The sequence below is a fragment of the Haliotis asinina genome, chromosome 2 (genome assembly GCF_037392515.1).
Source record: "Haliotis asinina isolate JCU_RB_2024 chromosome 2, JCU_Hal_asi_v2, whole genome shotgun sequence".
NCBI classification, from domain to species: Eukaryota; Metazoa; Mollusca; class Gastropoda; order Lepetellida; family Haliotidae; genus Haliotis; species Haliotis asinina.
In genome coordinates this window covers 79,039,561-79,064,612 of record NC_090281.1, presented here as the reverse complement: position 1 = coordinate 79,064,612, position 25,052 = coordinate 79,039,561, and the positions used below count along the sequence as shown (strand labels likewise).

Below are 25,052 nucleotides of genomic sequence, written 5' to 3'. Positions count from 1 at the left end.
CTCTAAACGCCTCCCATTCCTGAGTCACGCTTTTTAATCCGGTCGTCACTGCTTGGACTGAGGGGGTGCTGACTGTTTCATACGTTATTAATACACCAAGAGACTTCCTTTATATAGGTGAAGAGGCGGCAGTTTCCAAGTTTATTCACTGAATGTAATGTATTCTGAAGGGTTAAATACATGTGTTTAAATATCACCAAGAACCTAAGATAGGACTCTTTTAAAATACGTTGCAGGATTCAGGAGTAGTACACAGGCACTGCGTAAGGTTAACATCTGTTATATATTGTATATATTGTAAATCGGAAATTGGCTTCTTGCCATGTAAGAAGTCGTTCCTCAATGAACAGAAACATTCGCTAAAACGCGACAATCTTCCATCCCCGACAAACGATTTCGCTAATCAGAAAGTACATTGCACTGACTTAGAAAATAACTTCAGGAGGTTAGAAATATCAGCGTACCATCTGTGGCTCTTTCCCAGGAAGGGCATGAATTAAAGCTTGACTTAAAGCGTTCGTTCGAACGCCACCTCAAGCCTGCCTGCCAGACATGGCATCACGAACTGACAGTCGGGAACATGATGTGACAGCGCCCAGCCACGCCCCCTCCCGACCCAGGCACCACTCGGCTCGGCTCGGTAACAGTCGTTGCTTGCTCGTTCTTCGTTCCTTGGGCAGCCTTGGCGTGACACTCACTAATCTCGGACAGACTGCTGTCGCTGAATGTGAAATTATCTCAGAGATGTGTCTTCTCCGTTGATCTCATGAAGCAGAACGTCTAGGTTTATCACTCAAGTCAGTAGGTAAAAACTTGGTTAAGTGTCAGTTACATGCAGAAACAATCAGTCGTTATTGCATGAACTGTGATCTCAATATACTGATCGATTTGAAGCGATCGAACTCCACATCCTCGTGAATCAGGGATTCACGTATGTCTCTCCATTAGTAAGGACATGTGAGCAGGCGGTATTGAATGACCCAGATGTTCAAGCGTTTGCTCGACTCATCTAATGTCTTCGATTTTCAAATTATAGGGACAATGGCCGAATTGGCCCATTCGTGTTCTCAGCAGGTAAATTGCAGAAATATTTGCTGAAAACGCATTGAATTTAATAAGAAATTCGTTTTAATCCGTATCTAACACGTCATTTACCGAGCCTCTTTTCAGTTAATCTGACCGACTAAGTGATCCATTTTTTACGCTGTTATCGATACAAGTACGTCAATACCATGACGTGTAGCACCAGAAATGGACATCACAAGTTGTACCCATGTATGGAAGTGAACCCAGGCCCAGGCGTTTTAGCCATTAGACTACCTCATAGTCCTCACAGTTGAAGTATTTCTTTTAAAAAAAAATAGGGAATAACTAAAAAAACAAATAACGAGATCAGTTTTGACGTATTGGTGGGAACAAGACATTCAATCGTGTCCTTGAAGTTTTTCCTTTCCCTTACCGAAAAAAGTGCAACTTCACAATGCAGTTTACTGTAAAGTGTCCCATGAGTTACCTCAGTTAACTGTATTATTTTTTATTACCCTCACCTAGTGACCGTCACTGATTGTCCCTGATTCCTCCCTCCCTGCCATACCCCCGACCCCGGTCTTTTATGACCTGTACCCACAAGAAATTGAAAAGTCAGCACATTTTGTCATGAACTCGTGTGCGTATGGACAACGCACGGGGTCGGCCGTGTAACTGTAATCACGGGTCACGGTCTGTTGGTCACAAGTTCAGGTTCCTTTACAATACTTCATATATGTACTCGCATGTTCTCTTTCAGCTGGCGAGTCGAACTTAATAACGGAAACTACCGACGATTGCCGAGTACATATCAATAATGTGGCATGAGAGTTTGAGACAACTGTATATGGAGTTATTTCACATACATGGTTTATGTACATAATCGATATTAATAGTACATATTGAATTCGGGTATTGGTGAATATAGGATAGGGCTATAAAATACGGATGGGGTATGGCGGGTTGAAGAGATGGTGGGGGTGTAGTGGCGGGGTATGTACCTCAGTGTAACTCATTCATTCTTGTGTATATGTGACAAAGGCTGGGAATGACTAAAGCTGAGACTAATCCAAGTAAATGATATGTGCACTGTTTCCGGTGCTATCAGATGCAGGCGGTATCAGACTCATTCTGTATAGATACTAAACTTGGGTTACCACGACTCTGATAATTCGTATACCTCGTTATATGGGCGTTTACTGTTGATATAGTTAAGAAGGCTTCTTACCAATAAAGCCATTATCCTGACCAACTCGACCTTGACAATCCGTATACCTCGTCTTATGGACGGTTACTGTTGAGGTCGTCAAGGAGTCGTTTTACCAGTAAAGCCATTATCCTGGGAAACTCGACCTTGAGAATCCGCATACCCCGTCTTATGGTCGGTTACAGTTGAGGTCGTCAAGGAGTCGTTTTACCAGTAAAGCCATTATCCTGGGCAACTCGACCTTGATAATCCGCACACCCCGTCTTGTGGTCGGTTACTGTTGAGGTCGTCAAGGAGTCGTTTTACCAGTAAAGCCATTATCCTGGGAAACTCGACCTTGAGAATCCGCATACCCCGTCTTATGGTCGGTTACTGTTGAGGTCGTCAAGGAGTCGTTTTACCAGTAAAGCCATTATCCTGGGCAACTCGACCTTGATAATCCGTATACCTCGTCTTATGGACGGTTACTGTTAAGGTCGTCAAGGAGTCGTTTTACCAGTAAAACTATTAGGATGGATAACTCGACCCTGGTAATCTGCTACTGTAGAGGAGTTAAGAAGTAAGGAGGCACGTTTAGCCTTTAGTAGCACATTCGTTTGTCCAGACGATTTAATTCAGAACTTTACTGACGAGGTTATGGAAGTTGGGCTTTAGTTATACATCAATGCGTTTCTGACATCACATTCATAACACAAATATACAGCACAGCAAGCGGGCACGTTCATTAACTGAACTGTTTCTCTTGATATCCAATGTCTGCGTCAGAAGGGACATTAATATCGCGGGAGACTTGATCTTGACACGGGAACAGTAGCTGCTATTTGACTGTCGAGCACTATGTAAATGAGCATCCGGTCTCAGTGTATGCATGATTTCACTGAAAGTATACAATACATAATACCTAAAGAAAACCAAAATGTTTAACAAACGTATCAATTATACTTATATTGTACGTCTAGTTATTTGTTTTGCAAAATATGTCTTGTTAGATATACTGTGTATATCTGTGTTTTTTTGCAAAGATTTGTTTTTTGTCATCGGACGACCATATATATATACATACATACATACATACATACATACATACATACATACATACATACATACATACATACATACATATATATATATATAACTTTACGTGCGACCATGTCGTAGTTTGTACTAACCGGAAGTCACACAGACTGTGTTTTATTTTATATATATGTGTGTGTGTGTGTGTGTGTGTGTGTGTGTGTGTGTGTGTGTGTGTGTGTGTGTGTGTGTGTGTGTGTGTGTGTATATATATATATATATATATCTTTACGTGCGACCATGTCGTAGTTTATACTAACCGGAAGTCACACAGACTGTGTTTTATTCCACGTCATAGATGCGACCTCTCAGTGACATTTGACATGTGATATGACCATTTAATAATCATTTGTACCTACATGGCATACGGATAGAAAATCAGTTTAAGATCAAAGACAGTTTATTTAAAATCATACATTATCGTTATTTACATGCATCTTATTTTCATCCTTATGTAAATGTACATATATGACTATTTCACATACATGCCAATTTTCATTAAGGTAATATTGTTTTTGGGTGGGTGGGTGGGGATTTCTTTCAGGAGGCTTTTATGCAATTAGTTGAATTGTGTATATTCAATACCAAGGTGTTTGAATGACGCTGAGAGCACTGTAGTCATTAGGTGAGTGCATGGTGTTAACTAGTCTGTGTAAAGTGGAAAGGCTAAGAGTTAAGATAAAGTCATGCCAGCACCTTGCTGTGACGTCACAGCCCGGCTGCCGAGAGCGATGTGGGTGTGTCCAAGGCGATGCCCGGATGTCAGGCGTGGCTTTCATATCAACATGGCGGATAGTGTGGAGAGGACATCCATAGCGGGTAGTAGAGCCTCGAATAACAATATTTCTTCAAAACAGAGGAAACGTAAAAGATCAGTGGTAACCAGAAAAGTCCGCGAAAGAACTGAAGGTATGTACTGATTGAATTTTCCCCGAGTATCGTGCCACGGTAGAGGTGGGCGTTTCTCGCGACAAACCCTGCAGTCGAGCACTGCACGGTCCTTCTCGATCTAGCCCAACGTTTTCGTGTTGGTAGTGTGGCTCGTCTGCCAGGCCTTTATAGCACAGGCACTGTGCCAAAACACGGAGCATGTATCGTGCAGATCTACGGTTTTTTTTGTCTTGGCCTCCCATCCTACAACACGTGTGAATTGTGCTCATAGCGGAATCAGCTGATCACTTTTTGTCGAGCCGGTCATTTGTTTACTTGAATACACACGCCGTTAGCAGGATATCGACTTCAATCATACGTGCGTATTTTATATATCGCTATTCTGTTACAGAAGCTGAAACCTACTATATCACAGAAAACAGAGAATCCGAGTAAGTTTCCATTTATATTCAATATTTTACCGTCATTTCGTTGTGTGCATGCTTCCTTTCAAGTATTGCATGCTGAAAAAAGCCTCGACCGCTGTCAGTTTTGATGCGGAAGTGGGTCTCATTGAACCGAAATAGTGCAAAGGTCATGCGAGTAGGGCACTGGCACGGCAATACTATGTAGGTCTGTTGCAGATTGCACGCCATTTCTTTTTCGTAATTGATAAAGTTCATAATATAAATCATGACCATGGACTCATATTTACTCTTGCAACTCGAAATTACTTTGAAAAGTCAAAAACGGAATGTAATTAACAATTGTCATTTAAATTCAGTAATGATTAAATTGTCATTTGTCCATATGTTAAAATGACTGTATACAATCAATCAAAACAAACATCATCATGATGTGCCGTCATTGGAAAATATATTCATTTCAATTTAAGTTGCTTGAGATTGTAATGCAACGCTTGACATTTTGAAAGCATATTCATTGGTTTGTCAACGGACAGTGGAATATAAACGTGTTTGTTATTCATATATTTGTTAGACCAACTGAATGCCCACCCCTACCCTCTCCTCTCCCTGCCCTAGCTGTTAGCAGGGCCAATAAGATCAGTGTTTTGGCCCTGTGCCAGGGTGACTTGTAATGCACAAAGGGTTATTGTGGTGTCTGGGCAGGCATAGGGAGCAGATCTTGGGGATGTCAAGTGCCCCACCCACATTTTGTGGGTTCACTCAGGTGTGTCCAGTAACCTAGGGCACATAAATCATGCCAAGGGACATGTTTGAAAGAAGGCGTGGCAGAGCATTGGCTAGCTCACATGACTGAAATTTCTCTCCTTACTACCTTGTAGGCCTAGGGCAAGATGGTAAAGCTTGTTAAGATTAATTTGGATTTTTTAGAACCTTCAAATTCTTAAAGTGTTGCTGACTTGGTTGCTGATTATGCTGTCAAGTAGGTGTGTCCGAACTAAGCACAGTGGGTCAACATGTCTGACAGACAGAACACAGGTCATACAATCACAACTGAGAATATACTTGGTTAGCTGGTGTGACTGTTATAGATGTTTGGACTATCACCATACTAGTGTAACAGATAAAGACTCTACTGCAATATACAGTTACCACTAGTCTGAGCCAAGTTAAAATACTTTGGTCCAGCAAGCTCACCTGAAAAGAGCCTATATAATGACACTGAAATTTAGTGGAAATAAATGATTAAATCCAAGAGATTGGTTTCTGATAGTAAATCCTATTTTCATTTTTGGTTATTTTTGGAAACGATATTCTACTTTCAGACAAATATCATTCAGGACTCTGTGAAGATCATTATGTAAGAAAGAGCAGATGATTACCTCCCCCCCCCCAAAAAAAAAAAAAAAAGAAAGAAAAAAAAGAATATTCCAAACATGGCTATCATAACGAAAAGATTAACTTAATCACAGAATCTGTGTGCACCCACAAAGAAATAAAAGGGAAACTATGTCAACGGATTTGTGTGTTTGTAAATCATTCATGGAATAATTACCAAGTATGATGTCATACCTTATGTTCATGTCCAATTCAATTCTCAAACCAAAACAGTTGAACTCCGTACTGGCAAGCACTACACTGAGTAAACACAGTCATGTATTTTTAATTCAAGGCAAACCTGATGAGAAAATGTGTGTATTTCATATGAATGAGCTACACAATACTAATTGCTGGCTTGACTATTTCCTGCCAGTGTGCAAAATAGTTGATACATTTTGCTTGTCAGTTGGACAAGATGTGCCTGAATGTTACCAGCTCAAAAAATAATTCACTAGCCCGAAATTGAATGTAGACATGGATTTCATCATTAAGCTACCAATATGATAAACATTTTTATCAGGCCTTAATCTTGCATGAATTAAAAGTGTATTATAACTTAGTAAGGCTGAGAGAGTGATATTATTTTCAAGTGACCTCATGAGAATTCACTAGCCAGTGACTGTAGAGATTCACTGGCCCGACTGGATTTTTACTAGCCACGGGCTAGCAGGCCGGCAGCTATTTCACTCACTGTTTCATACACACATAACAATATTTATATGCCTCGAGGTTCTTGAGAAGTTGTTATTCAAATGGTAGACAAAATATTATGGATTTCAACTTCTTATTGTATACACAACATTTCTGGGCACAAGTCAACCTGTAGAATGCCATGTTTGCAAAACGTTTGCCTTGTGCTCGGTGATCTACAGTAATGTATATCAATTTATCATCATGCGCAAAAAAAACCAAACAACCCTATTCTGTACACCAGAAGACTTTCATTGGGGTTTATCTCTTATATCACAGTAAATTTGTTTCTTGTCATATGAGCAAAAGTGATAAAGCATACACCCATCATTTGGTCATACAGTCAGGATGTTTTCTTGCAGAGTGATGAGAGAGGAACCTGGGGATTTTTGGGCTATTGTTTGCAGACTATCTTTCAGAATGGTCAGCATGCTGTCACTTTAAGCAAAGAGCTGACTTATGTTCAAAATAAAGATACAGATATAAGGATTTTGTTCTAGCTTGGATGAAAAAAAGGCTTCTGAGGGTCATTAGTTAAAAAACCTGCACGAAAATGTTGTAGAATTCCAGGATCACCTTAGGGAAGGGTAATTTATCATAGGGAGAAGGAAGAAGGAAAATATAGGGAGTTGGGAGGGGAAGTTTGTCTGTAAATGTTTAGAGTTTGAACAATGTCTCAGTATTGGTCATTTACGAAAGGGAATGTTTGTGACTTTGAGGCATGGTGAAAAATTGAAAATGATATTCATCATAGCTGCCACGACAGCCATTGAAATATGTATTAGTCAGACAATTTAGTACAAAGTCAAATTTGTTCTATTTGTAGTCAGTGGTGAAGATATATCGTCTGTGTTTTGGCAATATATAAAATTTTTTCCTTGATTTGATGTTCCTTTTGTAATCTTCCTGGAAGCTGGAACTGTTTACGATCCCATCTCAGATTTTGACATGTGAAGAAATGTGTTCATTATAAGTTGGTGGTAGGTTAAAGCACATATGTTGCATTTTTGCAGTATTATTAATTTTGATTATGAGAGTCACTTTTGGCATGTATTTTTCTCATCATGATGGTGTCATATTATATGTTACAGAGGTTCATTCTTCTTTAAAACCACCTGCCACAGGGGAAGTGACTTAATCTTAAGATTATAAATTGCCCTGGCTAGTATTCCACTTGACCAGATTTTTATGACATGATGATGATGATGATGAAATTATGAAAGAATAAATCAACATGGTATTTAATGTTAATGTTTACTGGACTATTTATTGAGAAATGATAAATAGCAAAGAATGATAACCCTACTATATTATCATTGTGAACTTTAATAGCGATATTTTGAACACATATGAAATAAAATGCAAGTTTGTTTGCAGTTTGAAACTGTAAGTGGAAATTATCAAGTAGCCCATGGGCAAGTAAGATACCATAATTTGATTATATGAGATGAAAACTGACTTGTCCCAGGTGTCGGGCAGTGGGATTTTCGAAAACCCTGATGACGAATTGTTTGTGAATACCAAAACTGACAGAAACATTGTTCAGTTGTTTGTTTGACACTCTTGACTGCATGTCCAGGTGAGGTGCAGTGTCTTTGGAGCTAAGTTTTGAATAATATGTATGTATTTTATTCTGTGAATATTGTTTTGAAAAGGTTGTTTAGGTTGAGCCATCATTTAAGGCACATCGCCCAACAGTGCAAAGGTTGAATCTCATGTGAGAATCTTATATTTATGGATTTGAACTGCAGATTCAGTCCATGTATTCATTGTTGTAATCTGTTATCGCAGGAACAACCGGTTCCACATGAGAGGTAAATAGTGTACAACTCCTAACATCTGACTGAACACAGTGATATACATGATATAGCATTCAGTGTGAAATTAGGACATACTGATATACTTGTTTTCACACTCTCTAAATTTTTGTCTCAACCTTTAAATAATTTCACAGGATTAAATAAATAAACTTCATTTATGCTTATCGTGTACAATGAAGTTGTGTATATTATCATGGTTATATTGTCAGCATTGCTGAGAACCTGTAGGATGGAAACTTGGTACTTCGCAAAACCTTTTTAGTTATTGCTTATCTGTGTTACATATATGTGCATATATTGTGGAGCTGTATCTCTGCAATAATGAACTACCTATTTTTTTCGAAAGGCTATCATTGTGAACCAGGATGCATGTAGTACTAATAGTCTTGGCATAGCTTCATGAATAAAGTTTGGTCACTCACTCACTCAACAACACTATCACTCTCTCACTTTATCACTTTATCAAGCTTACTCACCCTATCACTTTAACACTCACTCATTCACTCTGTCACTTTAACAGTATCACTCGCTCACTCTTTATCACTTACTCACTTTATCACTAACTCACTGAACCGTGTTGAAATCTGTTACAAGTTAATGACTTTCACTAGTAAGTGACTGTTTTTTGTGATGACTGTGCTTCTGTTGACCTTGAATAAACCATACTGGTGTCTGTTTCAGCTCTGAAGGAACTGACCCAAATGCTCAAGCCAACAAGACTGTAAGTAGATCAACAACCCACTGTTCTTAGATAAACTTACACGAACCTGTAGATACAAGGTGCTTGTTTATAAACAGATACTATTGATAATCATTAAATCAGACCTTGCAGTATATGTCAGGGTTAATGATTGACAGGGGTCAACACAAGTGGTGTCATTGATTGCAAGGTTTAGTGTCAATATATCTGCTCTGAATAATCACTATGTATGAGGAAAATTTATTGTTTTGAGTGTACATTGATAAACAACCTCTGAAGATAAATTAGTTTAGTAAATGCTACTTTTTTGACTGTGAACTAACATGATATAATAAATGATTTAATTTAAGTTTATTATTCTTCTTCATTGACCGTTGTTACAATGGTTATATTAAAAGACTTTTTTTTTTGTTTCCATTTTTATTCCCACTCTACAATGCATATAGTACAATGATATGCATATATTCGCTCACATTCATATACATATGCACATACATATATAGATAGATACTATTCTCTTCAACTGAAGTGGATTTACATACAGGAAGTCTTAATTCTGGCACTCTGATATTAATAAACTTAAGTGACTCTATTGCAATTAATTTTTCATATAGTGTTGCACATGAAACGTTTGAATTGATATATCATCAGCAGGAATAATCTACTGATACATTAGTATCACATTACGCAGTTATATCACTCAGTTTTACTGTAGCACCTCTAATGAGTGAGTGAGTGCTGTGGATGTTTGCTTATTTTAACAATATTCTGGAGTGGGCACCAAGAAACCATTAAATGAACTTTTCATGTTGTGACCATGGAGAGAATCAAACCCAGCTCTTCAGCTTTATGAGCTGTTGATTTCACCACCATTCCTCTCACCCATGACTATCTTAGAATATACACAGATTCCATTCAAGTAGTGTGATGCTAGGAGAGTATGTGTATATCAGGCCCCCCTAAGTAATGGAAGGAATTATGGCAAATTTGAAGGAAGTGCATCTCAAATGCCCCCGGATGTTTCCGATGTTCAGACGTTAACAACCTCTGGGGGCATGACTTACGACGCTCTTTTGCAGTGACAATCTTTTCCTAAAAAAATTATTTATAGCTCCAACAACACCTCATACCTATACCCATTCAACATGGGTGGTCAAAGATGGATAATTATAAAAATGAAAACAGTAGAAACTTAAAACAAAACTCAACGAGACGGGTGCTCCTTCCAGTGACGCTATGTTATGATGTGTGAGTTTTAGGACGCAACTGACAAATCATGGAACTGAGCCAAGAAATCTCCAAGATGGTCGATCTTGTTTCAAGTATTACCGATATTGTTTCCCATGTGTTTATGTTATTACCGCTAAACTACCGATATCGCTGCAATTGTTTTGCGAGTGGGTTGCGTTTGTTTACATTTGAGATGCAATTCCTTCAAATTTGCCATAATTCCTTCAGTTACTTAGGGGGGGCTGTATATGTTTGTGAATACCATAACCATGCTTGTGGTTTCACTGAATTGGAAAAACACCAAGACCTGCTTCACATTGAGCTTTTCTTTCACAGTGAACTAAGATACTGTTCAAACATAATTTCACTAAGTCAAACTTATGTGTTTGTTTGACTGAGAAGCATATAAAAGTGTTCATGTAATACGAGAAAGCATCAAAAGGGAGCTAGACGAGAATAGTTATTCTCTGGCCATAGATGATCTTTCTACCTCATTTAACTTCTTCACAGTTTCACTCCATTAAACACCAAATATCATCAAGGGGTCGCACATCCTCAAATGACAGTCCATTGACTGCATGTGCTTGGAATGAGTGAGTACAGTTTTACGCTGCTTTTAGCAATATTTCAGCAATATCATGGTTGGGGACACCTGAAATGGGCGTCACACATTGTGTGACAAGGAAATGCTCTAACCATGGCTATGCCTTGGGCCTTTATGTACAGAGAAACCATGACTTGTCTCGTAGTCATCCATGGTCAGTGGACCTCAGTTAGTGAAGACAAGGGCTCTGTTTCAATTCCATATGGGGGATACAATGATTGAAGTCTGTTTCTGATTGTGTTGCTGTGATCTGGCTGTCACACTACATAAAAGGGCATACAAGCTCGCTCGCTCCCTCACTCACTCCCTCACTCACTCACTCACTCACTCACTCAGTGACTATTGAACTTAAATATACTTATCTTCAGCTCAAACTGCTGAACTTGTGATTCAACAGCTATTGTTGGTAACTTACATTGGTACAGATACTTTGAACGAACAATGATGGAACCTTTCATTGATATTGCTTGTGAATTATAACCTGGTTGTACTCTTGAGACGAAGAAAAATGCTTTGTCCTGAAGTCAGTTGGGAATGGTGACCTGCACTGACAGTTGTTGCTGAACCTCCACATGTATCCATGTGGGGAATTGAACCCTGGCAATTGTTTGCTCGTCACGCTGAAGACCTGGGTTCTATTCCCCATGTAGTTAACATGCGTGAAGCCCAATTTTGGTGTCCCCCGCAGTGATATTCCTGGAATATTGATGAAAGCTATGTAAAACCTCACTCGCTCTCTAACTCGCTCACTCACTCTCACTCTCACTCTCACTCACTCACTCACTCACTCACTCACTCACTCACTCACTCACTCACTTACTCACTCACTCGTTTTTTGAAAGGATTCATTAGGGATCAGTTTGTCATTTTATTGCTTGGTATAAGTTTCTAAGATTTAGAATACTCGAGTTTCTTTACTGCCTTTGCCTAACTGTGCGAAGTGATTAATATTCTAGTGATTTCAGTTTGTGGCTTTCCACAGCATGTTGTGTGTCTAGACCTGAGGCAAACGTCGCACAGTCATTCTCATCATAAAATGTGACACTACAATGTTTTTGCTTTTTTGATGTTTATATGTTTAAATGTTAGAAGTTTAAATCATCTTTGAAAATCTCTTGAGGCTGGTCTTCTTGTAGGAAGGTACATGCTTTTCAAATGTAGCACTGAGGGCTATGTACTTAATTTTGAACCAGTTCTCAATGCTTTCAAGTGGCTATGAAATATGTGAAAAAACTAGAAAATGTGAAATATGGAACATGTTTAATATATGCTGGACAAGCGACAAACTAATACTATGAGGTTACTACAGGTTATTTAAAACCAAGTTTATAAAACTGACTAGTAGAGAACCCTCTCACAGTCCCTGAACTACACTATTTTCCCAACTGCCTCACCCTCTCCGAAGTACTAAAGCCCTAAATGAAGCATGTCTAGATTTCCTCAGGTTCAGGTTCTGAATCTCTGGTATCCTTGGGGCTCCTTTTCAGTTTAAATTGGTTTATTTGTTACAATCAAAGTGATATGTTCTGAGACTAGCATTAGTCTAAGAACTCTCAGTGAATTGTGTCAGAACAGTTGATTGGACTAATCATTTCTATGGATTGAATCAATGTTATTTCAAGATGAAGATGGAGAAAACTGTTTCTGGGGTATAGCATAATTTGGACTCATAAATTGCTGTTTTCTTTGAATGGATATTATTGACATACAATATAACCATATGCAAACAGGTTATATTGTAAGTGTGTAAAGCCACATTTATGCTTGGATTAAGGTTTCACTGTATATAAGAACAAGACCTGGAGGTAAAGGTTGTCTGCAAGGTCGTTGTGTCTTGAGCAGAAACCCGGGGCTGACAGTGTGAGAAGGTAGTGGGAGGAACCTGTCAGCCAGGGAGCCTTTTGTGTGAACCTAATCTGACTAGTACAGTCGAAGGAGGCAAAAACACTACGCAGAGTGCTTGAGCAACGTAATTGTGCAGTCCAAATGTAACAGTGGGAAAGAGAGGTGTCACCTACCTCACTGCAGCCTCTGGCAGATATACTGGCTGTATACAGCATGGATGTAGATGTGGAGGAGTTGTGCTGAGTAATGTAGTCACAGACACAGGTGCAGCAGACAGACGCACAGACACAGGCTCTGACAGACACACATACACAGGCTCAGATAGGCATACATACACAGACAGGTGCAAACAGACACACACGTACACAGACACACCGACACAAGCTCAGTCACACATACTCAGACACGCAGACACAGGCTCAGACTGGCATACATACACAGACAGGTGCAAACAGACACACACAGGTACACAGATACACCAACACAAGCTCAGACACACATACTCAAACACACAGACACAGGCTCAGACACACACACCGACAGACACAAAAAACACAGACATGCACAGACAGGATACAAACACAGACAGACACACAGGTTTTAACATACATACACTAACAGACACATACACATAGACAGAGACAGACGGACACAAGCATATGTGCATTTGCTGAGAGATTAGGACACAGACACACAAGCACACAACTAAGATTACACAGAGACACACACAAGCACCCTAGACATGCTGACACACCACAAAGGCAGTGCACAGATACATAAAGATGCTTACATGCACTCACAAATGCATGCTTGCACGCACGCTCACTCACATAGCTGATGCTATTAATTATTATCACACATACACAGACATCCCATGTTCGTATGAGATATATATCCTTGCGCACACCTTATGAATATTCCTTTCTTATTGCATATCTTGGTCAAGTATCAAGTTTTGTTTTATCAAGTCTGGATTTTAAAACTTGAAGCATTCCAAGGGCTGTTCACATATATGTTGTTGTGGCCATTTTATATATGTTTACTCCAGTTTCTCTATATGCATATCGACAAGACGAAAGGCACTCCTTTCAGGACCAATGACTTACACTGATACTGTTGTGAGGGGAGACACTGTCCCGTTTGACGACTACCTAGCACAAGGAAATTGTACTTGATGGAAGTCTGCTGTCATACTGTCTCTAAACACTCCCTTTCGGTCCCCGTCCACAGCTTGCAGACTGATCAGCCCTCAAAGAGGGTCAAACACACAACTTACTTGTTTGATCAAATTCATTCAGTTGCTATTTGTCATCAAGATGTATAGGGGCGGTGGGGGAGCCTAGTGGTTAAAGCATTCGTTTGTCGTGCCGAAGACCAGGGTTTGGTTCCCCCACATGGGTACAATATGTGAAGCTCATTTTTGGTGCCCCCTGCCGGAATATTACTAAGAAAGAGCATTCCCAAATATAACATATGTTACGTATGTTATAACCCAATTCACTGAAGATCTCTATTTTGCAGAATCAAACGTAAGTGTAATCATGTTCTGATCTGATATTTGAACATCAAACTCATTTGGAAGAAAAAATGCATTCATTTCAAAATATTTGATAAAGAGTTTTCATGCCTTTTTATATCATGTAATATGTAATGTTTTTTATGTCTGTATTTTTTGTTATAAAAACCAATTCAATTCAATGTATAAGATAATATATCAGGATGTATATCTACTTGGTAGAAATAGTAAATAAGTTCTATTTGTTGATTGTGTTGAACAAGAATAACTGTTTTTCAAATGAGGCATGTGTACAGTAGTGAAATTAAATACAGTTGCAATCATTAAGGAATAGGGGGTGGTGGGGTAGCGTAGTGGTTAAGGTGTTCGCTCATCATGCCGAGGACCCGGGTTCGATTCCCCACAAGGGTACTATGTGTGAAGCCCATTTTCTGGTGTCCCCGCTGTGATATTGCTGGAATATTGCTAAAAGCGGCGTAAAACTTAACTCACACACACATTAAGGCATTGTCTTTTTATGAAGAAAATATTATTTTTATTAGTAGAATTTATCTAATTCAATTTAGAACATGTCAGGAATAATAATTAATACCTTCAAGCATAAAGCCTTTTTATCCACACCCATTTCAAATATATAATGAAGTTCTTATTGGTGATAATACATATTTCATGTATACAACAAGAAAATATGCGCAATTAGAGCCAAAACATCCTATATTTCATGGTAACACAAGTTCTTAATATATTAATTAGATTATATTGTGACATATCAGTTATCAGTTTCTGCAGTGTTTATGCGTTTGGTGGTTGTAGTCAGCCATCATCCCAGTACCGATATGCCTTAGAGAGATAAGATTGTAAAAGTATCCATATGTATTTTGAACATTGTCAAGGCACACCCTTTCTCTATTTCATCTGTGCTTCCTGCTGAAGCCCTTATGGTGTTGCCTGTGTACGAGGAAACGTTGGATTTTGGCAAAGCTGCCCCACCCCCTAGAAACACCAAACTTATTTGCCCTGCCGTGCCTTGGTAAACTCTGAGGTTGTGATTCGGGATAACCCATGATTAGTGAGTCGCTAGACAGGCAACGATGAAGGGGACGCCCTTATTAACATAAGATCTCACTGGTTTCGGAAGCTAGTGTTTGCTGGCCATTGGACTTTAAATGTATACAAGATTAATTTGACATCTTAAGTGTTCCAGGAGTAATTAAGCTTTATTTGCTGGTTGGTGTGATCTATATGTGATTTACTGTAACGAAATGTGTTATTTGGGGAAAATTTGTATGGAATTAAAAAACAAAGAAATTGGAATGTTAGAAGAGAAGGCTATTTATCACTTGTATGCTTGATGGCCAACACCCTGGACTGAATGGCGTGGAAGGCACTGTATTTTGGTGTGTCGAGGCCTGTAGATCAAATGTCTGTTTAAACGTTCGCTTGTGGAATAGTTAAATTATTCAAGTTCAGAATGTGGTTGTACTGTGGCATCTGTTACTATCCGATGAGCTGAAGATTTGGAAGTAAGTCAAATAGAAACTCATTTAATCTTTAGTACCAGTATGTGTGTGTGCGCATGCTTACATGCATGCGTGCGTGCCTGTGTCTGTGTGCTTATGATAAAAGTGTTGAAGGGGAGGCTTCTTTGTCATAAGTATTTAGTTTGATTATATAAATTGTCAATACAATCCTCAATACAACCTACACTACAAAACACAGTACAGAGTGCTCTGCACAATACATGATGCGTGACATTGATAAGTTCTATCAAGAACTGTGATCTTATTGATAGGCGTCAACTGATTAACGGATTGTCTTTCCACAACATGCATGGATTTTAGTTTATTCTTTGTAACTGTTGAATTAAGAATTTTAACTTCTTCAGCTAATTGCTCCAGCTGTGTATTTTATTTTGATTGATGTATTAATGGTCTTATCATTTGGTAGCTTACACAAGTTGTTCCAAGTGATGTTTTAGACAAATATGGCTGCCAATTTGCATGTCTGTGTTGTAATCAGATTGTTACCATGGTTACAACATATAAGGTGACCCAATCTTTTTTGTCATGTCATGACAAAAGGATCAATGCTTATGTTTTCAACCCCTAGTTTGCTTGATACTGACTGCTGTAGCGAGTGAGTTAGTGAGTGAGTTTGGTTTTCCACAGGTAACAGTATGCCAGCATGAGGAGGACGCCAGAAATGGGCTTCACATATTGTACCCATCTTGGGAATCAAACCCTGGTCCTTGGCTTGATGTCTAACTGCTGTAGTGATGATGACTGAGGCTTAAAACAACACTCACTAACTCAACTAATTCTTCTTTTCTTTTCATGACTCAGATGCACAATTTGTCCATGATTATGCTGAAAGCCCTCTGACGGTATAGGAGAGTCTAGTCATCGTTATAATTACATGAAGGTTATTTGCTTTGAGTGTTCAATGAAATACAAATTGCCCAAACTGTACAAACATTCCGTCATGTACAAGAGGCAAAATTTGTTGTTTGGGACAGATTTCGGAAGTAATCAAGGGAGTGTCTGTGAGGATCCACCCTTATCAAAGTTTCCTAGCTGTGTTATCAGCTTCTGGCCCCCTCTGCATTACCACATGGAACATTGGTGTGTCCACCTTCTCCGTGGAATGTCAGACCAGGATGCATGACTCCACTCCTCAGCATCACCGGTATTACCGAGATGTTGCTTCGAGACACAGCAAACTTGGTCATTTGGGTCAGTTTGACGGGTGGAGCTGCCAAGGGCGGAGTCTGTCACAGGCTTTGATGTTGCTGGTTGTTAGAGTTGCTGTAGCGGAGATACTGGTAGGTTGGGCTTCTCTTTTTGGTTGCAGAGTTTTAACCCTTTCTGTATTGTTTTTAGATAAAGAGATTCTTTGTTCGTAGGTTTCACTGAACACTTTTATGTCTAGTTATTATATCATGCAATGAATATGTATGGGGCACTTTCCAGTTTATGACTGATCAAATGTGCTTAGACCATCATAAGTAGTATTATTATTATCCGAGTCAGTGGATCCATGTGCACATGGATTTCATGTTCGCCTTCCTGTGGGGTAAACAGCCCAGATGGCAGACAGTTTCATTGAGTGTCCTTGAGCTAGAGACATGTCTTCTTAGAGTTGATCTTTAGTAACATAATATGTTTGTTGTAAGATGCAACTAACGAGATCAGGTGGTCAGGCTTACTGACTAAATTGACTGATGTCATCATATTCCCGTTGTGTAGATAGGTGCTCATGCTGCTGATCACTGGATTGTCTGGTCCAGGCTCGATTATGTACAGACCACCATATACTATAGCAGGAATATTGCAGAGTGTGGCGTAAAACTCACTCACTCACTCATCCACCTGTGGCTAGACTTTGCCCTGAACATGTATGGACTATCTTATGGTATCTTATGATCTCTGTGGGTCTGAGGTCGTTTTGTGGAACTGGAACTAAACTTGTGACTATTAAGTCATTGTTCTTAACTCACTATTGACACTGACTCATAAAAGCAGTGGAAAAAACTGAAACACTGCTTTGTAACCTTGTAAGTTCAGTTGAAGTAGTCTTTTAGTCTCCTTCATACACAAAACAATCTGAGTAAGTTTAGGTTTAATACTAGGGCCCCGTTAACCAAAGTTATCGAAGCATAGCCCTATGACTAATATACCTCCTATACTCTAACATAAACTTACAACAGTCTTAGCGCTGTGATAGCTTCCAGTTTATCATGGTGTGTCTGTTTAATGTGGGAGGAAAGACTGAAGTAATACAGGTGGCAGTTATGCACTTTGGTACTCCAAAGTACTCGACCATAGCCATAAGTAACTACTGGTATTGAGTGATCAACTGATATCTAAAAATATGCAACATATGGTAGGCTGTTTGAATGTGTGGGTGGATTGGATAGCCTAGTTGTTAAAGCTTTCGCTCATCACACGGGAGGCCCAGGTTTGATTCACCACATGGGTACAATATATAAAGCCCTTTTCTGGTTTCATATGCCGCAATATTGCTGGAATATTGCTAAAAGCAGCATAATACTGATTTCCTTCACTCACTCACTCACTCATGGAATGACAGACTTGCTACAACACCTAATGGTTGGATGGCATGCATTTATGAGAAGGGACTGCACACTGCACAAATGAACAGCATGTGATAGAACTAGAACTGATTGAATTTCACATGGGAGCTGTCAAAATAGAGGAGGGGCCTTATTAAACGCCATGCATCTTTCACTGGATCCTGGTGAGTGGCAATATCATTCATTTGATCATTCATACATAAAGTGTGACACATACATTGTTTGCTCGCTCACTCACTCACTCACTCACTCACTCACTGCACTGCTGGTTTGGATTGTTGAGATATGTCATGAACACACACAATGCGTACAACCAGTACTACAAACAGGTTTTGTTCTGGAGAAGAAAACTATTTTCCTTCACACAAGAATGCAAATAGGATCAGCATACAACGTGTGAGGTGTAAGATGTGTGAGGTGGTATGACATGTGAGACAGTGCATGCTGCACATAATGCTGGCAGCCGATGGAGATAAGTTAGTCTATTTTCTGGGTGGGGAGGAAGACTTTTGGAAAAATAAATGTGGATTTTTCTGCACAAATCTTTTGTGTTACATGAAGTACAGACTTCTTTCAATCATATTAAAATGTTGCATGTCCAGAAAGATGATCGTTATTGCTGGTGTGGTAAGATGGGTCAAAAGCAACATTTATGTATGAAAAGATTGTTGGGGAATAGCCTTGCTGCTATGATTTCATGTTGATGTCATGACTATGGTCCAATTCTGTGCTTTGGTTCAACATTTCTGGTCTCCTGCCATGATATTGGAACATTGCTAAAAGCGGCATAAAACCTCCCTCCCTCACTGTTACCATACACTACTCAGATTATGTTTGCTTGACCTTATCAACACCTTCTGACATCGTCAGTTGACTCACAATGACATTTCCAAATGACCTTCAAAACTCACAGCCCTAGTTTTGCATGGTTCTTGAATTAGGTATATACTTATTTCGTAATAAACGCCAGAAGGTCGGTGGTTTGATCCACTGCCCGTGTCATTCCAAGACGTTGAAAGATGTCGGTTGTTGTTGACCTGCTCCAGGGTATAAATCTGAGTGGTGGTCACAGAGGCAGTGTTAATGATTTTGAGTGGGCTATCCATACCTCTTGGACTCGCAGTCCGTCTGCAATATAACCTAGTACAGACTGCAACATACACATAATATTAAAAACAATAATAAAGTTAATATCTGTACACCGCCTATTCCAACGAATTGCTCAGGTGCTCAAAATGCTGTGTTTTTAGCATTCGTTTAACTGGTCGAGATTGCATATTTTCTGGATGTTAGGGAGAGTCTTCCACAATGTGGGTCCTCCTTTGGATTTTCTTGATGCTCATTTTCTCAGAATCTTTCTGAGTGAAATATTCTTGAAAGTGATTTTCCACCCTACTTCTACTAACTACATATAATATATGCAGTGTACATGAGTCACCAGTAAAATTCTCCTAATCTAAAATGTTTTAATGTTCACCCATCTTCAGCAGTGATCCTATTCTGAAGGTTTTAGCACAAATGACTGGCCTCCAAGTGACCGTAAATATAACTTAATTTTAAGCCTGGTAAGAAATCACTTCTTGGTACCCTGCTAAGCAAACAGTGGCAGATGAAAGCTGTTTTCCATAGAGACGGGGTCTTTGGGTAGCCCAGTGGTTAAAGCATGGACTCATCATACTGAAGATCTGGGTTTCGGTTGGGTATTTGGTGTGAATCCCTTTGCTAAAAGTGGTGTATAAAAATAGAACTGTACCAATGTGTACAATATTGAAAATAAAGACCTCAATATTCACAAGTTTCATTTGTTCACAAAATTATCTAGATTTAAATTTTTGATTTGGTGTCCAGTATTTGGATGTATTGTGAAAGGGAAACACTGCTGACAGTTTAACAGGATGAGATAGTTATCAAACAAAATATGCCTTCAAATGATACACTGATGTGTTTAGTGTGCTTTGACTCCATTAATGAGGTGCTAGGTCCATGTTGGAACTGTATCTGTAAAAACCTGCTGGTCGTGATTGGATGGTAAATCTCCATGACATATGATCATTTAATCATACAATAGTGTTGTTGTTGGAATATTGCCCAAAGCGGTGTAAAACCATACTCACTCACATTCAGGTACATCAAATAAAACATTTGAACGATTATTTGGTTAAGCATTGTCAGATTATATGTTGGTAGGGAAGTAGTGTTATTTGCTAATGGAGTATGAAAATGCTCTAATACAGTGAGGCAGAGTCTTAGTTGTTTCTTTGAAGGGATGGCTAAGGCTGTTTTGGTAGCCTTATAATTAAATGATTATTGGATTGGTTGGTAATGCTCAGTGACACATTGTCATGTGATCGCACAACAATAGTGTGCATTACTCATGATATGATAAATGGGTTGTCAAGTCAGTTTGATATTTCACTTATTATTCCAACTGATGAACAATTTAAAATTGTAGATCATCATTTCCACTAATGGTATTTAAATGTCACATTTTTATTGACTCAGTCATTATTTCCAGTGTGTTAACCTGCAGCAATTTTGATGTAGTATCTGACTGCGCACAATACATTTAATAGTAGTTTTCATGAAAGATGTATCTGAGAATGTTAAGTACATTCTTCATGAGTGTGCTTTATGAGCTATAAAATGGGGTGAATTGTCAATCTAAATTGAATTCAGTTGCAATATTTCAATTCAGTGACATTATATAATGATGCTACTTAATTCAGAATTCATGATGTTAATAGTCAATTATAATTAATTTTGGTTTGTAATATTACCAGGTACAATACAGTTAGATGACAATGTCATGGTGCTGGAAGTATCCGTTTGTAGAAGTGGTGTGGGTGTGAATATCCTTCCTGGTACAACATGGAGACCCATTGTTACTGGGCCCCTGCATCCTACAATGTAAACCTGTTCAATGAGGATGTTTCATTAATACTACACGGATGCGTATTAGACAGTTTGTCCATTGAATCCTGTGACGCACCTTTCGCCCAAAATATTTTTCTGTTTTAACTGTAGCTACTGTCAACTGATAATCTATACAAAGCTTTAACAGATTTGAAGTTATATGATTCAATTATTCATTTTCTGTGACTGAATTGGAAAAGTCTTGATTCTGATTTATTTGTTTTGCATAAGAGTTATTGAATGTTACAGCATAGGCTTAGAACACTAAAGAACTGGGTTTGATTCTTTTCATGGGTACAATGTGTACTTCTGGTGTCTCCAGCTGCGATATTGCTGGAATACTGCTAAAAGCTGGGTAAGACCATGCTTACTCACTTTCAGGTGCATCAAATAGTAAGTTTGGTTGGTTAAGTATTATTAGATTATGAGTTGTTATGGAAGCAGTAGTAAATGCTTAGGGAGTACGATCATACAGCACGACAGCCAGACAGTCTCCCTATCTTTACAGAGATGGCTAAGGGTGTGTAGGTAGCCTTTTGTTTAAGGGATCTTGTTGAAAGCCTGGGTTCAGTTTTCCACCTGGGTACAATGTGTGAAACCCTTGTTCAACATTTGATTTAATAATGGCAGAGAGTGGTGAATAATCATATGGACCAGACACTCTCGTTGTTAATGGCATGGGCATTGATTTATGCAGTTGGGATAGGATTCTGAACATGTTACCAAGTCAGTGAGCATGACTACCTGATCCATTAGTTAACTCTTACGACATGGGTTGCTGAAGATCAATTTTGACTCAGAACTTCATGCATTGGATTTTCTGAACCAGGTACAGATTAACAGCCAACTATCAGATTGATAGAATATTACTTTGTGCAGTGTGGAACAAAAAAACAAAGAGCGCAAACAATCACATGCCTGGTTTCCCAAAGAAAAATCCACATATTCTGTAACCGGTGGTGAGCTGACCATATTTGTACTGTTGCAAATAAAGGTCTTGAGAGCTATTCATGTCATAAGCTGTTATTATAGTATTTAGGAAACCCTTTAGTATGTAATTTTTGCAAAGACTTTCATCTATAATTTCAAACACAGCACAAATTATCAAAGAAAGCTGCACAAAACGCATTCTTTTCATGACAGCATGCACGCTTACACGAAGGCACTGTATGTCCCGACTGCATGATTACACAGGATGCTCTGTCTATCGATCCCTGAAAGTGTGTCAGCTTCTTCATAAAAACATTCATTGAAATCATTCAAGCATGTTGATTATTAGTGATGGGATATAAAGGGGTATCTTCTTCTGCAGTGTATGCAATCTGACAATTAGATTCCGCTGAATTATACCTGTGGTTAGGACTTTGAGTACAATATGTATGGTTTATTTGTTTGAAACCTGGAGGTATCCCAACAAGATGACGCTGAACCTCAGTGTCGCCCTCAGCCTCAGGGCTGTCATTGAAACTGAAATATCAATACATTGATACAGTGTGTCAAATCACAGAACTGAGCGAAGGTTAGGATTGGTGTAAATCCATGCTAGTCTTTTAAGGAGAGTTTATGCATTGGTTGGTCACGCTCAGTGATTTGGTTGATAGAAGCGCCGTACCTGATCAGTGTTATTAAATGTAGACATGGGTTCTGTTTCACAAAGCTCTCAAAGGCCTAAGATCTTGTAACTTTTCTCGTAACAATTTTCTTCCTATGTTACGGTATATGAGGTACAAATGCAATGGGAAAAGTTAAGAGATCTGAGGCTTATGAGAACTTTGTGAAACAGGCCATAGTCTGTATGGTATTTGATTATATATGGGCTGTTACCCATGAATTGATCCTCTGTAACTCATGTTTGTCATAGGAGGACTTACTTACAGGATCATGTAGTCAGGCTTGAATGTCATTGTATCCCAGTTGTGTGGATATATGCTCATGGCATTGATCACTGGAATGTCTGGTCCACACTGGATTATTCACAGACCACTGCCATAGAGATGGAATATTGCTGATTGAGGGATCGAACAACAAACAAACTGAAAAAATGACAGTCTACTGTCATGTTTCTGGAATACTGATGAATGTGAGTTGAATTTAGGACACTCATTGAAATCTACTAACTGCAAATATGAATGGGAAAATGTGATTACAGATATCAGTCAACAGTTCTCTTCTCTTACTAGGTATGTCTTAAAGGTCACATGCAACCAAAAAATCAAACATAATTAAAACACATTTATCACTTATTCATGACATATAATATACATTGCTGCTTTTAAAAAAACAAATAAACAAAATTATAAGCGCACAATCGCGATTCAAAAGTGCATTTACTTCCCCCGAAACGAAGCCCTCGGGAGACAGAACCCAGTCATAGCGGGTGGATATACACTCAAGTGTAACGACGGTGGTTCATTTGCTGATATGCTGAGGGTTCATTGTGTGTACAGAAAGATGATCTGTTTGATGGGCATTTTAGAAGTATAGCCGGTCACAAGAAAGTAAGATTCTTTATGGATAACAACTTCTTTTTGTGTACTTGATGCGTCGTTTCAGTATGGATTCATATACTGTTGTCAAGCAAAATCATATACACGAAAAGAAGTCGTTATCCATGAAGAATGTATATAGAAATGTTGGGTTTGGAAAATACATGTTCTCTGAATTTGCATTCGATCCAATAAAAAATCATGTCAGTAGAGATGGTAAACTACTGTGTGGCTGGAATCTGTCATTCGTCCAAGTACACCGCAGGACTTGAAACTGACAAGTGTTTGCACCAGTTTCCGTCAGATCCAGTCATCCGAAAAAAATGAATGTAGTTTGTTTGCAACCCACAGACATAAAATGTCATGTGTATCACACGTGCCTAATTACATTATGTGCACGAGTCATAAATCAACATATTTTCTTTATGTCGTATAGTCTGATGGGTGTTAAGTTCAAATTGCACATGGTCAATGATTGAAGCTGTGTATTGCATGTTGTCTTTAGCAGACAGGCAGACAGACATACAGGTGTGAATAAACCAGACACTGAGCTTTCTGTGTAACAGTGGCTGCTTACCATAATCAACAAGTTGTTTTACGTAACGAGTAGATTATTTACTTATTTGTGTACACAACCAAGATTAGACTACTGCTCACGACCTCAGACGCTGGGCATGCATACTGTTTAAGCTCCGCGAACCTATTCACTGCGCATGCGTTATGGACGCAGCGCAGCACAGCTATTGAAACCAGTTTTCCCCCCAGCGCTGGGGGGAATTTAGTGAATTTTCATCGCGTTTTTTTCAACTTTATAGGTTGAATTGGCATTTTTTATGATTTATTTCGGTAAGTGCATACCGAAAGGTACCAGAATCTGCAAAGTTGTGTTTTACGTTGCATGTGACCTTTAAGTGAGAGAGCTAATGGTTTTTGCCATAGCCACTGTTGTAGTTATTTATTTAACTGAGACATATGGAAAACAAGGCTCATAATTTACCAGAGTGTTGGGAATCATGAGATTGAGGACATTATGCCTACTGTCATTGTATTCTACTGTTCTGAATAGTCTGTTGTCATTGGTGGCATCTATTTCATGGATAGAGTCTGTAGTCAAGGATAGTCTTTAGTCTGTCATGGACTGTCTGCTCTTATAGATCTAATCTGTTGTCTGTC

At 38.9% G+C, this 25,052-nt stretch overlaps 1 protein-coding gene across 1 annotated transcript in view; it reads left to right on the top strand.

The window, feature by feature from the left end:
- The first annotated feature begins 4,075 nt into the window (after positions 1–4,075).
- Positions 4,076–25,052, top strand: part of LOC137274391 (Krueppel-like factor 12) — a 55,853-nt gene continuing 34,876 nt past the window's right edge. Inside the window, exons 1-3 of the mRNA XM_067807552.1 lie at positions 4,076–4,216; positions 4,590–4,629; positions 9,174–9,213. Of these exons, the coding sequence (XP_067663653.1) occupies positions 4,093–4,216; positions 4,590–4,629; positions 9,174–9,213 (204 nt within the window). The 5' untranslated portion in view covers positions 4,076–4,092. The remainder of the gene's footprint in view (positions 4,217–4,589; positions 4,630–9,173; positions 9,214–25,052) is intronic.